The sequence below is a fragment of the Cupressus sempervirens genome, chromosome 10 (genome assembly GCF_028749045.1).
Source record: "Cupressus sempervirens isolate cs-2001-9-10 chromosome 10, ASM2874904v1, whole genome shotgun sequence".
Lineage (NCBI taxonomy): Eukaryota > Viridiplantae > Streptophyta > Pinopsida > Cupressales > Cupressaceae > Cupressus > Cupressus sempervirens.
Window position 1 is genome coordinate 346693464 of NC_143127.1, and position 15306 is coordinate 346708769.

The 15306-nt window shown below is 35.5% G+C and overlaps 1 protein-coding gene across 2 annotated transcripts in view; it reads right to left on the reverse strand.

Annotated features, from left to right (window-relative positions):
* Positions 1-4547: 4547 nt before the first annotated feature.
* Positions 4548-15306, reverse strand: part of LOC149534007 (bifunctional isopimaradiene synthase, chloroplastic-like) — an 84703-nt gene continuing 73944 nt past the window's right edge. Inside the window, exons 12-14 of one of the 2 annotated variants that reach the window (XM_089804868.1) lie at positions 5527-5665; positions 5172-5420; positions 4548-5036 (exon numbers count right to left, since the gene is read on the reverse strand). In XM_089804868.1, coding sequence (XP_089660994.1) covers positions 4764-5036; positions 5172-5420; positions 5527-5665 — 661 coding nt within the window. In that variant the 3' untranslated portion in view covers positions 4548-4763. The remainder of the gene's footprint in view (positions 5037-5171; positions 5421-5526; positions 5666-15306) is intronic. The other variant, XM_089804869.1, reaches the window with a different exon arrangement.

Below are 15306 nucleotides of genomic sequence, written 5' to 3' on the forward strand. Positions count from 1 at the left end.
TGAGAATCATCACCCAAGTACACCTTTCCACCTTCAAAACTTCATACTTTAAGACCCATCTTTAATGAGAGGTCTTGTGGAAAGAAGCACCCGAGTCTATGAACCACACATCATTAGATGCATGCACTACCAAGGCCACAATGAAAGTGTTACCATCTTCTTGAGATTTATTTGAACCTAAATTAGAGGCCTTCATCTTCTTCTTTGGCTCTTTACAGTCTTTACATAAGTGCCCAGTCTTATCATAGTTCCAACATTTTTCCTTCAACTTTCCAAGAGTCTTTAATTTTCCAAAGGATTTGGATCTGCCCTTTCCAGACTTGTTTTCATTTTGCTTCCCTTTGTTGTTGGATCTACAATGAACAATGAGAGCTTCCTTAGCCAAATTTGATGACTTTCTCCTCGTCTCCTTAGATAATAGTGAAGACACCACATCATCCATTTTGAAAGTGACTAAAGTACTTCCAAAATCCATCAGAAGATGGTCCCATGAAACTAACAAGGAACATAATAGGGTCATACATTGATCCTCCTCCACTATCTTGGCACCACATGATGTCAATTGTGAAATCAATATAATAGATCCTCCTTCCTCCATTTTTAGAGAATAAAATTTCTTCCTCAGGAACAACTTGTTCACCAAAGATTTGGCTTGATACATAGACCCAAGCCATGTCCATAAACTATTTGTGATCTTCTCATCAAGAACATTCAAGAGAACTGAATTAGCTTGACAGAGTCTAATGAGACCCTTAGCTTTATAATCCTTGAAATCCCAATCTACTTGAGATATTGTTGTAGGTATCACATCAAGTGAAGTCACCTCCCATAGATCATGATCCTAAAGAAAGTTTTCCATCTTGAGTTTCCACAACTCAAAATTATAGCCATTAAATTTCTCCACCTCCATTTTTCCATATGATGAACTAGCCATCACAATCTACTAATAAGATTCAGAATGCTCTGCATGAAACTCCCACTCAACTTGAGATTAGCTCAAAAAACCTTACCCAACAAATAAGATCAAAATTTGACCAAGCTTTGATACCACTTGTTAGGAAACTCAGGTGTAGAAATAGCTTCATACACTAATCTCTTAAGGAAAGTATTGTGCAAATTCTTTTAAATCCTTACAATTTCAGATTCACTTTTGGTAGAACAACAGTATTGCAATCAACCATGAATATGGAAAAAAGATAGAGAAATAATAACACATAAACACAAAGATATGCTAGTGGGGAAAAATATTTTGGTAAAATAACCCTACCCCTCCAAAACCTTCACAATGTATTATCTTCAACTCAAAGGTTACAACACACTTACAATGCAAGCTCTTTTAGAACATGAAAGACTTATCCAATAGCAACCAACTACACTACTCACACTCCCTCCACTATCTACAGCTATCAAAGTACTTATATAATGTACTTTCCATTTTTAGGGCATCTTCTAAAGATAGCTCTTACATATCATAGGAATCCATCATAACCTATTCAGTCATGATTTCCTTACACACAATTAAATCTTTGAAAGATAGTTCTTATGCATCATAGGAATTTTTCATAACCATTTTTAGTCATGATCTCCTTACACACAATTAAATATTCCAAATATAGCTCTTATGTGTCATAGGAATTTTTCATAATTCAAGATGCTGACACATGCAAGTGTAGCGACACATCAACATGCCAACTAGACATGTACACTCACACTTAATTACATTATTTGCAAAAAATACATTTAGAAAAAAAATAATAAGAATAGGAATTATCCAAGGTTGAGACACCTTGTTCCTAAAAAAAAAAATAGTATTTAAACAAAATTTTATTGCAAAAATAAAACAAAAGTATACAAACTAAACTTTTTTTTTAAAGAGCTAAAGAGAATATAACAACACATTTTAAATGACATCATAAAAATCAATTTAAAATAAACTCATTGCAATCATTTTAACTAATCTTTTATTATTATAATCTCATGATAAATGTTACAAAAATATAGTGAGTTCCTTTTTACCACTTCCTCTTATTTCTTTTCATTCTTGTTTACAACATAGAACTAAAACTGATGTTTCACTTTTCTCTTTAACAAGCATTCATGAAATTTGAACTTTCCTTCAATAGGTAACACATAGACAAGAGGCTACTTTAGGTTTGGAGACTCTCCCACACTTGCTACAACAAGGAAATTTATTACAGCAAAAAGGAAACAATAACTACCCAAATCTTCACTCCCAATCTTTTAAAGTACTCTTCAAGTAAATATTACAATATAAGAGATAAAGATAATGTAATGGAGAGCTCACCTCCCAACCCAAGCCTTTACAAGGCCACCCCTAAGCTAGGAGAACTAGATACCAACTAGGGTACACACATAGTCTACAAAACATAAGTTACAAAATAATAATATACACAAGTCAAAACATATCATTTTTCTAGGCTTACACAATAGGCCACCCAAGGGCCCATAAAGAGAGTGAAGATGTGCCAAACCAAAGAGGAGAAGCCAAACAAATAGTTAAGTATCAAGTAGATTGATGAAGTCCATAAAATCCAACCTTCCATCTAGATGAGCTTGGGTAGAAATTTGCCCCAATTTATCATTATCATTTAGAGGAGAGTTAAAATCACCCATAACTAGCCATGGGATTTCAATGACATGAGAGAGAATCCATGAGAAATTGTCTCTAATATGAGAAAACTTAATACATAAATGATATTGTTCTCAGCCAAAAGGACCTCGCCTTGAATAATAAAATTATTCCAAAACACATCCATACCTCCTGAGGCTCCTTTAGAATCATACCAAACAAGTCTCCCATTCTTAATGAGAGGTTGGACCTCAACTTTGTCTTAAATCATCTTAGTTTCTTGGATTAGCAAAACATCCATTTTATGATCCTGAGTCACATTCCTTAGTACATCTTGCTTATGATGGGCATTCAATCCCCTAATATTCTAGGATATAATCTTCATTTAGAATTAGGGGAGAAGATCTCCTCGATGGTTCTCTATTTTCCATCTACAATATCTTGTTTACCAATTGATTCCTAAGCCTCCTTTTTAATCATTTTTCCAAGACCTGATTTCTTTCCTCCCACATCTGGTTTGATAATGTTCTTGGTCACTTTATTGACAAAAGAAAACATTTTCGGCTGAAATTTTCTCCTAATAATCACAAACTACCAAGGTTTCTCAAAAGATGAAAGCAAAGAGTTTAGCTTAATCGATAGTTATGACCCCTGGCCCTTGAGAAATAAAAAAGTATTTGGGATTTCAGAAAGGATGTCAGTTGAGTCAAATATCTTTGATTGTCAAATCTTGGACTCTACAAAGTTCATAACTATCTCCAGACTAGAGATAGAAGGTCCATGTAGCACCACTTAGAAGTTTTGGATGAGGCCATTAGAAGAAGGGGAACCCACCAAAACACCCTAAACCAACCCTTTGGGCTTGAAACATCTCTCCATTCCCCACCAAATTCTTCCTTAGAATCACCATCCATGAATCCATCTTCAAGAAGAACCCCATATAAAGGTTGACATCAAAGACAACATAGAGTATAATGCTAATGACTTTGACTATTTACAAAATCACGATGGACTAGTTTTGAGATCGATTATAGGTATCTAATGGCCCCATAAGATAGGTAGGTAACATGGTGGTCCCATACCATACTAGTTAAGACAACCTAGCCTAATTGGTGAGGATAAGGCCTTATGTTATATTTTAAATTTGTGACCACCACCATATAGTTCCATTTAAAAAAAAAAAATTTGCAATTCAATAATCTCACATGTCTCAAAAAAATGAGAAAAATAAAAGTTTGAACAACTTCTATAGTTATTTTTACTTGTAGTTCCTCTATTTTACACTATTGATAAAACTTGAAACCTTATGGATTGCCTACTTATCCATCTTCATTTTTGTGAACAAGATCACATGATAAATTTTGGAATAAAAATATTTAATTGACTAGAGTGAGAAAATATGACAATATTTTAAAAAAAAACAAATATTATAAATAATAGACATAGGTAACCAATAAAATAATAGAAATATGGACATCAAAGTAATCATTATCATAGACATGTTTAGTTATCTTTCTATAACACTTATAACTTTAAATAAGGTTCGTCAAATAACTTCATCAATGTTTATCTTTATAAGATCAAGGATTAGTCTAAACATAAAATCTCAATCAAGGATTCAAACTTCTAATGTGCCAATTACTTCTTTTTACTACTCATTGTTACTCAATTTTTTCTTTGACTACAAATTATCCCACTTCCTTAATGAATTTATTCAAGCTTAGATTAATCTTTTGAAAGATATTACAAATAAATTTGAACTCAAACAAGAGAAAATTATAGCACAATAGCATTTATTCTTAGAAAGTTCCCACGTTAAAAAAACTAAGATTTATACAATACCTATGTATATAAGATAATGACTTTATAAAGATTCCAAATCTCATTCTCCAAAAAATATATTCAATACATTGAACCATAATAATAAAGGCACTTTCTTCAATGATTAGAGAGAAAATTATTACACAAATAATAAAATATTTTTCAATTACTTCATTTAAGTTTATATAATAAATTTATAATATTTTCATCTCCTAAATCATAGATTATGCCTTCAATAACCACTCCTTTACATAGATTAGTTGTTTTTACAACTCATACTAAAAATACACACCTACCCATGGGAATAATCTTATATTTCCAACAAAAGAATATATAATGTTGTATCCTCCATCTATAAAATTGGTTGAATTAGGCATTTGATAATATTCTCTTGCATAAAAGCATCATTCTCCGTGAAAAACAACTGCATTGCTCGTGCTGTGTTAAAGATAAGCTTTTTACAACTCTCTTGCATGTCATTGTTGTTTACCAATTCCCAATTAAGCTTCAATTGTGCACTTTGCATGAGAGCATAAATATGGTTCAATGCTTCATCTTCTGATTTTTTTGGATAATCTTTAATGCAACATTGTACAGATGAAGTCTTTCCTTCAACTTTCTTCTCCTAAATCATTAAGAAAAAAAATTGCTATGGTTAATGGACTATATTCTACTATGTTGCATTAGATGAATGGGCCCTAAATAACTAGATATCTATCCATATTAGGAATGATGAAATAATTATTGAATATAATCATACCTCATAAGTTTTTGTATCATAGATTAAGCATCCTATCAGAGACATAAGATGGAGAAATTGTGATCCGCAACTAATTTTTGAGAGCACATTACTAGAGAATAAGTCTCCTGTGAAAAGCATTGTGGCTAAAACTATTGTACCTAATCCCATAGAGCTTTTAGCATTGTCTATATATTCATCTAGTGAAGGTACATATCTATCTTGCATCCATTTTTCTTCTATATCCAGTGATGCTACTTGGGCCTCCATCTATTCCATTTAAACATTATAAATTACATTTCTGTACTATTTATATAGATTGAGAAATAAAAGATGTAAGAGAGTGTGATAGAATGCTAAATATTATGATACATACCAAATCTCTTATATAAGGAAATACATCATGCCCATGTCTCGTGCTTCCTTCTTTTGTGACTTTCATTACTGTATTATATATAGTTCTGAAACAAATTTTCATTTCTTCAGGCATGGAATCCACTAGAGAGATATCCCACCTAAAAATATTTCAATAAGAAAAAATTTAGTCAAAGATTTTTTTCTCAAATATTAAGAAATAAAATTATTTGATAGAAAGATAGAATCTTTGTGTGTGTGTGTGTGTGTGTGTGTGTGTGTGTGTGTGTGTGTGTGTGTGATTACAAACATATATTTTATAAACTTGTTTATTTACATATATATTGGAATTCAATTAACTTAGAATCATAATACATCATGTCCTTTTCTCCTTGCTAAACATTTTAATTAGTGGTTAATGTTATATCATCATTTGATCCCTAACTATAAACCCTTTTTTTTTGGGTGGGCTAGCATGTTGGTTGAAATTTATTTTTCTAGAGGCTATATGGATTTTGTGGTCATTTTCTAAGGATTGGTTGGGTTGGGTTCTCTATGCCCCAACCATCCTGGTTTAAGTTGGGAGCACTATTGTGGCTCTTTTTTTGATGATCTGCTTCAGATGGTTTTGTGCTCTTTGTTTTTTTTTTCTTTCTTTAAGAAGGATGATGCTAATTTTTATGGGCCTTTCTTGGTGGCTAATTATTTTAGTTGATAAGTTATGGGTTTTCACAATCCCTTGGGTCTAGGTCTTCTAACAAGATATGTTTTTGAGGGACTCAGTTGGATTTTGGGTTCCATGTATTCTATGTCTTATGGTTTGTGGGCCTCAAAACCCCTTTGATATCTACTCTATAGAGTGAATCTATGTGTTGTTGGTGTAGGAGCACCTAGGAATTGTGACTTAATCTTATGCATTTTTTGTTTGTAAATGGTTCTAGCCAAACCACTAGAGAATAAAGAATTGGTTGGAGTCCCTAGAGATTGATTATGATGTTGACTTCATAAATTGGTAGGAATTAGCTTAGCATTTGGCTTAATTAGGTTAGAATAGGCAATAGTTGTCAAAGAGTCAAACTTGGTAAAATAGTTGAATTTGACCCCGAAAAGGTTGTAATGGTGTGAATAGAATTTAGATGGTCTTAAGGGACCAAGTTGGATCCATTAGTGGTCATAAAAAGGGGTGGAACACTTAGATTGCAAAAATTGTAAAAGTTGTCAATGATAACTTTGCAACTTTGCAAAGTTGCATTGACAATAATTAGCAGCTTTTTCCCAATGAACCAAGAATGAGTTAGAAGTTGGTTTAAACAGTTGAGGCATGTGCATCTTAGGGAGATAATACCCTTTCAAATCCACTTGAGGTTTTGGGAGACATTTTTGAACGTAGATAGAAATTTGAAGTAATAAGGAATTCATAGTAATCTGTTTACAGTGATCTTGCATGTCCAACACCCATAAGTTAATGGATTGACATGGTCATCTTGTTGGCATGGATAGTTAGATTTTAATTTCTAGTTATAGGATGTGCAATTTTTTTTATAGGCTCTTCAATATTTATAGGAGTTAGAAAATCTTTCCTCAAGTACCTTGTTCACTGGTCTAGTTAGAGTAGTTGGCACAAAATCTCCTCTAGCATGGATTCTACTAGGTGAACCTTCATGGCCCTTAGGATTCTATTAGAGTAATGTATATACATTATACATATGTAATTTTGTCTCATTATATCATAGTTTTCTATTTTTCCCACCAAGCCCCACACAAGCCTTGGTGTTCCCAACAAGGTGTCTGGTGCAAAGGCACTTTAGGGAAATAGGGACAACCAAAGGACTCCAAGCATGAAGACAAATCACTCATAGCATGGTGGAATCAACTGGGAAGTTTTAAAGCCTTTCATAGCATAAAAATGCAAAATATGTAAATCCTAGGTCCTAGAGGCTCAAAAAGAGACTAAATGGTCATAAGGATGTAAAAGGGATCATATTGGGATAGGTTAGTATTTAGGAATGCTTAATAAGACTATCTAAGTCATTTGACAAGGTTGGATTAGTCTAAATGCTTTTAAAAGCCAAATTTTATAATGTTGTAAATTCAAATTTTTGAATTACAACGGCCAGTAGGTTTTGGGAGGGAAAAGTGTTTTAGTAGTGTTTTAGGCTTTTAGTCATCCCTATACCAGCCAAGGGTGGTTAGGTAAGTTATATGGAAGGTTATATAGTCTGGAGAATTCATTTGTACAGACAAAGAAGTGGTTGTACAGACTGCACATATAATTAAGAAGGAATGTCTCCATTTTTGCAATTTTCATGAGCTCATTCTTTTCTTTGTGTATTTTTTGAAGATCCATTGGGCCCTAGATGAATCAAGGACATTGTTTTATGGTTTTATATTTCATTTCACACTTGGTTTGAATGATTCCAATAGTATCTCCATTCATTTGTGTAGACTGTAACAAGTATTTTCATATTTTCTCAAGTAACTTTGACAAAGTTCTTAAAGGAATGGTCATTCCATGAATGTATGGGATGGTTTTCATGGAATGGTATTAATTCTACTTGTATCATAACCTACTAACCCAGTAACATGTAGTTGTGAAGAAAGGAGATGAGTTCTTGGTGATCACCATGTTGTTTGGAAGGATTTTACATTGAATTGCTAAGTATGCTACAATAGTAGCAGTTTGGCCTTAAGGAGAGAGAATTTTTATGTTGGATTCAATCTACACATGCTAATTACAAGGTGTTCCAACCTTTATATCTTGAAGAAAGCTTTGGGAGAGTCGAGATTGACAAAGCTCTAGATTTTGAGGGTTTGAAGGCATAATTTGGGGTTTTTGTGTTTGTAGAAACTATAAATTGAAATTGGTTGTAGAGTCCTCTAATTGAATCCATTTTATGAGATTGTTGAGAGTTCTAGAGCCTAGGATCAAGTTTAAGATAGTTTCTTTCAAAAGCCACCTTTTTGCAAACTTAAATTTCTGATCAATCATTGAAATAGGGAATATTATCCAAAGAATCCCTACTTGTCCTTTTGATATGTTGAAGTAATCAATAAAGGGTAACTGAAAAGGTAATTGGTTTTCTTAGTATTTTGGGAGTCTTGAGAGTTATGCATTTTTGAAGCTTGCTAGAGACCTAATCAACATGGCTACTAGGCCTAGAATGTACATTTCCTAGTTTATGACCAAAGTGAGTTTGAGGAAGGGTAAAACTAGTTGAATCGTCATATATTGATGTCTTGAGGTTATTCAAACCACCTTGGGTCATAGTATAGGTCTTGGACAGACATTTAAGTGTTAGAGGAACTAAAGGTCATTACATTGCATTAAATTTGGGTATTTTCCTTACTCTTTTTGTTTGGATCTTCATCCCACCACCATCCATTGCATCAGTGTCTTAGTGATTGTAGAGAGAAAAAGGATGTGAACTTGGATGTGATAGGCCTATTTCTAGGAAAGTGATGCACAAACATCTTGATGGTTCAAGACCTAATAAATCTTGTAGAACACTGAAAAGGTTATCAAGAAGTGAGATTATTTTTTGGCACTTTTTAAGAGACTTTACAAGTTATGCTCCAAAAATCCTATTATGAGGGCTAATTGGTACAAAAGGCTACTAAGCCTAATTAGCAAGGTTTGAAGAGATCGATAGGAACATGTGGAATTTTGTGACCTTAAGGACCCCAAAACATATCTAATGGATTGATTTGGAATCTCTACAACATACTCTAAAAGCCTAAGAGTTCTTGAAAGACATGGTGGAGTTGGATTGGATTGAACCAATATTATAACAAAGGCAACTTGGTGTGATAGTGAGTGGGAATTGATAGTTGATAGAGAGGACCAAGTTTGGAAGGTGGTGAGGTAAGTCAAGAACACCATTTAGTGAAGGGTTAGAGAGATCCCTAGTAAGGCCAAAGAGAGTTCCTTGTGAGGCCCTAGGAGTGGGTCAGGACAAGAACCTGAGGTCTTTCCCTATCAAAATGGTATCAAAGCCCTAAAATATTTGGGATAAGCATTGTATATGTTTGAGTCAGTGGGATAATCCATCATGGTGACTAATGTTGAGTTAGCTAAGGAGGTCACAAGACATAAGGAGAGAAATAGACTCCTAGAGGAAGCCCTAGAGGCTATGATGGGGAGGATCTTGAACAAGGTTCTAGCCTCAACTACTAGAACTCACTTTAGGCTTTCTCCTAGCCTCTTAGGGTATTTATCCTATACCCTACTCCAAGGGAATCTTCTCTCTATTCCCTTATTACACTAATCCTCACCAATCAACTCAAAACTCTATTTCACCATGGGGTCTCCCTAGTGCTCTCATTGCACCGTTCTTGACAACTGGCTTCCAGGAGTGCATTCTTGGCTATATTGAATTCCAAGGCTTGTATTAGGTCTCATTCAATAGTTTTTAGGATCACTAAGTGAATTGGAGTATTGGGTTTCCAATCGATTTGAAGATTGCATAGTTAAGAGGGCTACCAAGACTAATAACAAAATTTGGCCTCCAAAACTGATTTTTGGCTTATATCTCCTCAAACCCTTAAGAAGTACTCAAAAAAATTTATGATTTGGATACCCTTTTGGCTCCCCTTGAATATTTTTCAGGTCTGCAACACCCAGGTCATCCGTACAAGGGATTTCCAAAAATATGTCTATCTACAAGGGTTTCTTGTTTGTATGAACAGGAATATAGAGAGTTCTTCCTTCCACCACTCAAATGGACTCTAAATGACTGAACTCCTAGAATTAACTTCCTTCACTCACCACTCTTTCCTTCCATGAATTTGTATTGCACCCAACACCCCATTCTATGCCCCTTTCAAACACTTATTTGCTGATTTCATTGCCTAGCCGGGTATGCAAACTCGCCTAGGGCCTCTTGGAAAAAACAACAAACCTCTGAAAAACAAGACAAAAATACATATTTACATTTTTTATACAGTCTAGTACTTGATTCCAAAAGGCCATCATGGTTCCACCCTTGGAATTCAAGTTATAGAGATTTCTTTGCTGATTGCTGTGTACAGACCAGCGAACTGGCAACTTTAAAAAGATTTTTCAAACTAGTAATGAAACTGATCAAAAAAACTCCTAATCTTTACCAAAGCATCTAAATTCCATACACTATAAAATCACATGAAAACAGCAACCCTATCAATCCATTAAAGGTGTGGATGAAGGGTGAAATCAGAAAACTGTCATCAAAATGCTCAGTTTGCTCTTCATTCCAATGCCAAAATTCGTACAAAAGCATATGCCCCCCCTCAAACTAACTTGGATTGGTATTAAATACCTCTTACCCACGTGAATCAATAGATCCCATAGGTTTCCAACTGATTCTTGAAGCCCTTATAAAGTTTTAGCACTTTTTGTCAATGTTGTCAAGCAACTTTACAAAGTTGCAAAGTTGCCAAGTGCAACTTTTGCACTATTGTGCATTTAATGGCTCCATGACCTCAAACATGGTTAAATGAACATATTTCCATGTAATTACAACTTTTAACATATTTTCCATGTTTCCCATCCTCCTGGGGTCTTGGTCAGTGTTTGACCATTCTAGGCTCTAACAAGCAATTTAAGCAATTTTGCCAACATAGAAGCAACTTGGAAACTCAAACAGAACAAAAACCTATTTACAAACACAACTCACACACTTGGGGCTTTATCCCATAGCCCTTATTCATGTGGTCTATCCAAGACCACTACAAGCCAAAAATGATTTAGGAAACTTGGCATATTTCCTAGGTGCTCCTGCACCATTCTCCCCCTATGACAAAAAAAAACTTAAGGTGGGTCAGTATTCAAGAGATCTTGACTGATACCTCTATTTTTGAATTCATGTTCAGCTACCCATGTCGCTTCAGATTCAGGCTGGTTCTTTCATTTTACTAAATGCTCCATATAAATTCCATGCCTAGTCTTCTTCTTTACTCTTGAATCTAGAACTTTTTCAGCTTGAGGCTTGGTTTGGAGAGGAATACTGATTTCTGGAATATTCTTATCTACCTCTATGATGTGGTCCTCTTCCATGACATTAGGACCCTTGTATTTAACCAAATCTTGAATGTTGAAGATGGGAGAGATGGCTAGATTGTTTGGCAACTCAATCTTGTAGGCATTTGGGCCATACTTAGCTAGAACCTTACAAGGCCCTATCCTCCTCATTTGAAGCTTGCTTGGAACACCTTTTGGAAGTCTAGCCTTGTTCAAGTGTACCATCACCAAATCTCCTACTTCAAATTGTAAATCTCTCCTCCTTTCATCTACTTTAGTCTTTAACCTTTGAGTAGCCTCTATCAAGGACTTCTTGACCTGCTCATGTACCTCTCTCATGGACTGGGCAAAATCATCTGCATGTCCACTAATCTCTTCTTGATTCTTTAATTCTTGTAGCTCACAAACTCCTCTTGGGTGATAACCATAAACAACTTGAAAAGGGCTCTTACCGGTAGTTCTATTTGTGCTATCATTGTAGGCAAACTCAACTTGTGGTAGGACTTGATCCCACACTTGGCCATACTCCTTTGTTAAACACCTTAGAAGGTTTCCAAGCACCCTATTAATTACCTCAGTTTGACCATCAGTTTGGGGATGGTAAGCTGAACTATGTGCCAAGTTAGTACCTAGCCTTCTCCACAAGGTCTTCCAAAAGTGCCCCATGAATTTAACATCTCTATCTGAAACTATACTGATTGGTAAGCCATGAATCCTTACAAATTCTTTGAAAAATAAGTGAGCAATATAGCTAGCATCATGAGTAGTCTTACAAGGAATAAAGTGACTCATTTTGCTAAATCTGTCCACAACTACAAACACACTATCCAAACCTGATGTTGTTCTTGGTAAGCCCACTATGAAGTCCATGCTGATGCATTCCCATGGCCTATTTGGAATGGGTAAGGGCTGGTACAATCCTGCATTTGTAGAAGTTCCCTTGGCCTTTTGACAAATCATGCATTGTTCAACATACTTCCGGATATCTCTTTGCATCCTAGGCCAATAGTAGAATCTTTCCACCAACTCCAATGTTTTGTTCAAACCAAAGTGTCCACTAAGGCTTCCATTATGCTTCTCTTGGATCAGATTTTCTCTCATTGATCCTCTAGGCACACATAATTGATTTCCCCTAAACAACAACCCATTTTGCAAAGTGTAATCAGCAAACTTGCTATGAAAATGATTGTTAAACTCTACACATACCTCGTAGGCCTCTGAGAAGTCTTCATCATCAGCATATAGGTCTTTGAAACCTTCAACTCCAATACTCTCTAATTGTATTTCTTGGATAGTAAGCAGCCTTCTACTTAATGCATCAGCTACTTTATTTATCTGCCCTTTCTTGTGCTTGATGGTGAATGTGTAGGATTGTAGGAACTCCATCCATTTGATGTGTCTTAGGCTCAACTTCTCTTGAGTGTTGATGTAACTCAATGCTTGGTTATTAGTGTATACAACAAACTCTTTAGGTAAAAGATAGTGCCTCCACTTCCTAAGTGCTTGCACCAATGCATACAATTCTAAGTCATAGGATGAGTACCTAGATTTGGATTCATTTAGCCTTTCACTAAAGAATGCTACTGGCCTTCCTTCTTGGCTTAATACAGCCCCAACAACAATATTACTTGCATCACATTCTACAATAAACAACTTGTCAAAACTAAGTAAAACCAAAATGGGTTTAGTAGCTACCTCTTTCTTCAATCTTTCAAACCCTTCATTGGCTTCTTTGGTCCACAAGAACTTAGTTTTTAGTCCTCCCTTGATGGTGTCTAATACTGGTGCACATATCTCACTAAAACCCCTTATAAACTTCCTGTAGAATTGTGCCAAACCATGGAAACTTCTTACTGTAGCCCCTGTTTTAGGTGTAGGCCAGTTTAGAATGGTTTCTATTTTACTTTCATCCATCTTCAAGTTACCTTGTGAAACTACAAAACCAAGGTAAACCAACTCTTGTTTCAAGAACTCACTTTTCTCAAGATTAATGGTCAATTTTTCTTCTTGTAACTTCTTTAAAACAATTTCCAAATGCTTCATGTGTTCTTCTTTAGTCTTGCTGAAAATGAGAATATCATCAAGATAAACCACTACAAAAATGCCTATGTAGTCCTTCAACACTTCATTCATTAGCCTCATGAATGTACTAGGTGCATTAGAGAGGCCAAATGGCATTAATAGCCATTCATAAAGTCCTTCCGTAGTTTTGAAGGCTGTTTTCCATTCATCACCCTCCTTCATTCTGATTTGATGGTAGCCACTCTTGAGATCTATCTTGGAGAAATACTTAGCACCCCCCAAACAATCCATTAGATCTTCTATTGTAGGAATAGGAAACCTATATCTAATTGTTATCCTATTTATGGCTCTAGAATCAGTGCACATTCTCCACTTACCTCCTTTCTTTGGTGCCAAAACAACCGGTACAGCACATGGGCTAATACTCTTCCGAATGAGACCTTGGTCAAGTAGCTCTTGTACTTGTCTTGCAATTTCTTTATTTTGATCTGGAGTCATCTTGTAAGCAGCCTTGTTGGGCAATGAGGATCCAGGAACAAAGTCTATTTGGTGACTAATAGATCTTTTTGGAGGGAGTGTGGCAAGTTCTGCATCACTTATGATGTCTTTGAACTGATCCAATAGTTCTTTTACCTCTCTTGGCAATGGTGTTTGTTTGACAGCATCTTTCTCCTTTGGTTTCACAACTATGGCAAACCCAACTTCATTGTTCTCCTTGAAATCATGTAAGAATTCTTTTCCACTCATGAGTAGAACACGCTGATCTATTGCTGCATCTATGCCTTCCTCAACAAGTGATTGGATTTTGTATGTCACTCCTCCTTTCTTGAATGTATACAAGTTCTTCTTCCCATGATAGACATCATCCCTATCATATTGCCATGGTCTACCCAAGAGTAGATGACAAGCATTCATGGGCAACACATCACAAATAATTTTGTCTTGATATCCTCCAATTGAAAAATCCACCCAAACTTGTTCATTTACCAACACATTCTGCCCTTTATTCAGCCATGTGACTCTATATGGATGATCATGAGGAATCTTTGTTAGCTTGAGATTTTGGACAGCCTCTTCAGAGATGATATTATCAGTTGATCCTGAGTCAACAATAACTTTGCAAACCTTACCAAGTATCTTGCATTTTATTCTAAAAAGTGCCCTTCTTTGTTTAGGCTCTTCTTTGCTAGGCTCCTTGATCAAAACTCTTCTAAACATCAGATTTTCTCCCTTCTCAGAATCAAGATTCACTTCTGAAGTTATATTGTTGCTGCATTCTTCTTGAACATATGTTATCTTCTTATCCCCTTGGGAAGATGATGCCTTCTCAGGACATCTATAGGCTGGATGACCAAGTTGTCCACAATGGTAACATTTCATGTTTGCAAAATGTGAACCCCTGCTGAAATTGTTTGATCTGCCTCTAGCTCCACCACCAAATCCTCTTCCTCTAGTGAAATTACCTCTTCCACTTGTTTCCCCACTTTGCTCAATCAACTTGGAGTCTCCTGTGGCCTTGGGTTCATTGCTTCTTCCCCCATAACCACCTCTATGTCCTCTAGAGTCCCTCCCTCTTCCTCTACCCCTAGAGTTAGAGTCTTGTTTCCTTCTATTCTTATCTTCCACTTTGAGTGCCAATTGAAAACACTTATGAACAGTAGTAGGAGTCCAAAGGCTGATCTCCTCTTGAATACTCCATTTCAAACCACCTAAATATCTAGCCACCTTGATGCTCTCCTCCTCTTGGACCTTGGATCTCAAGCAAAGTTTTTGAAACTCTTCAGT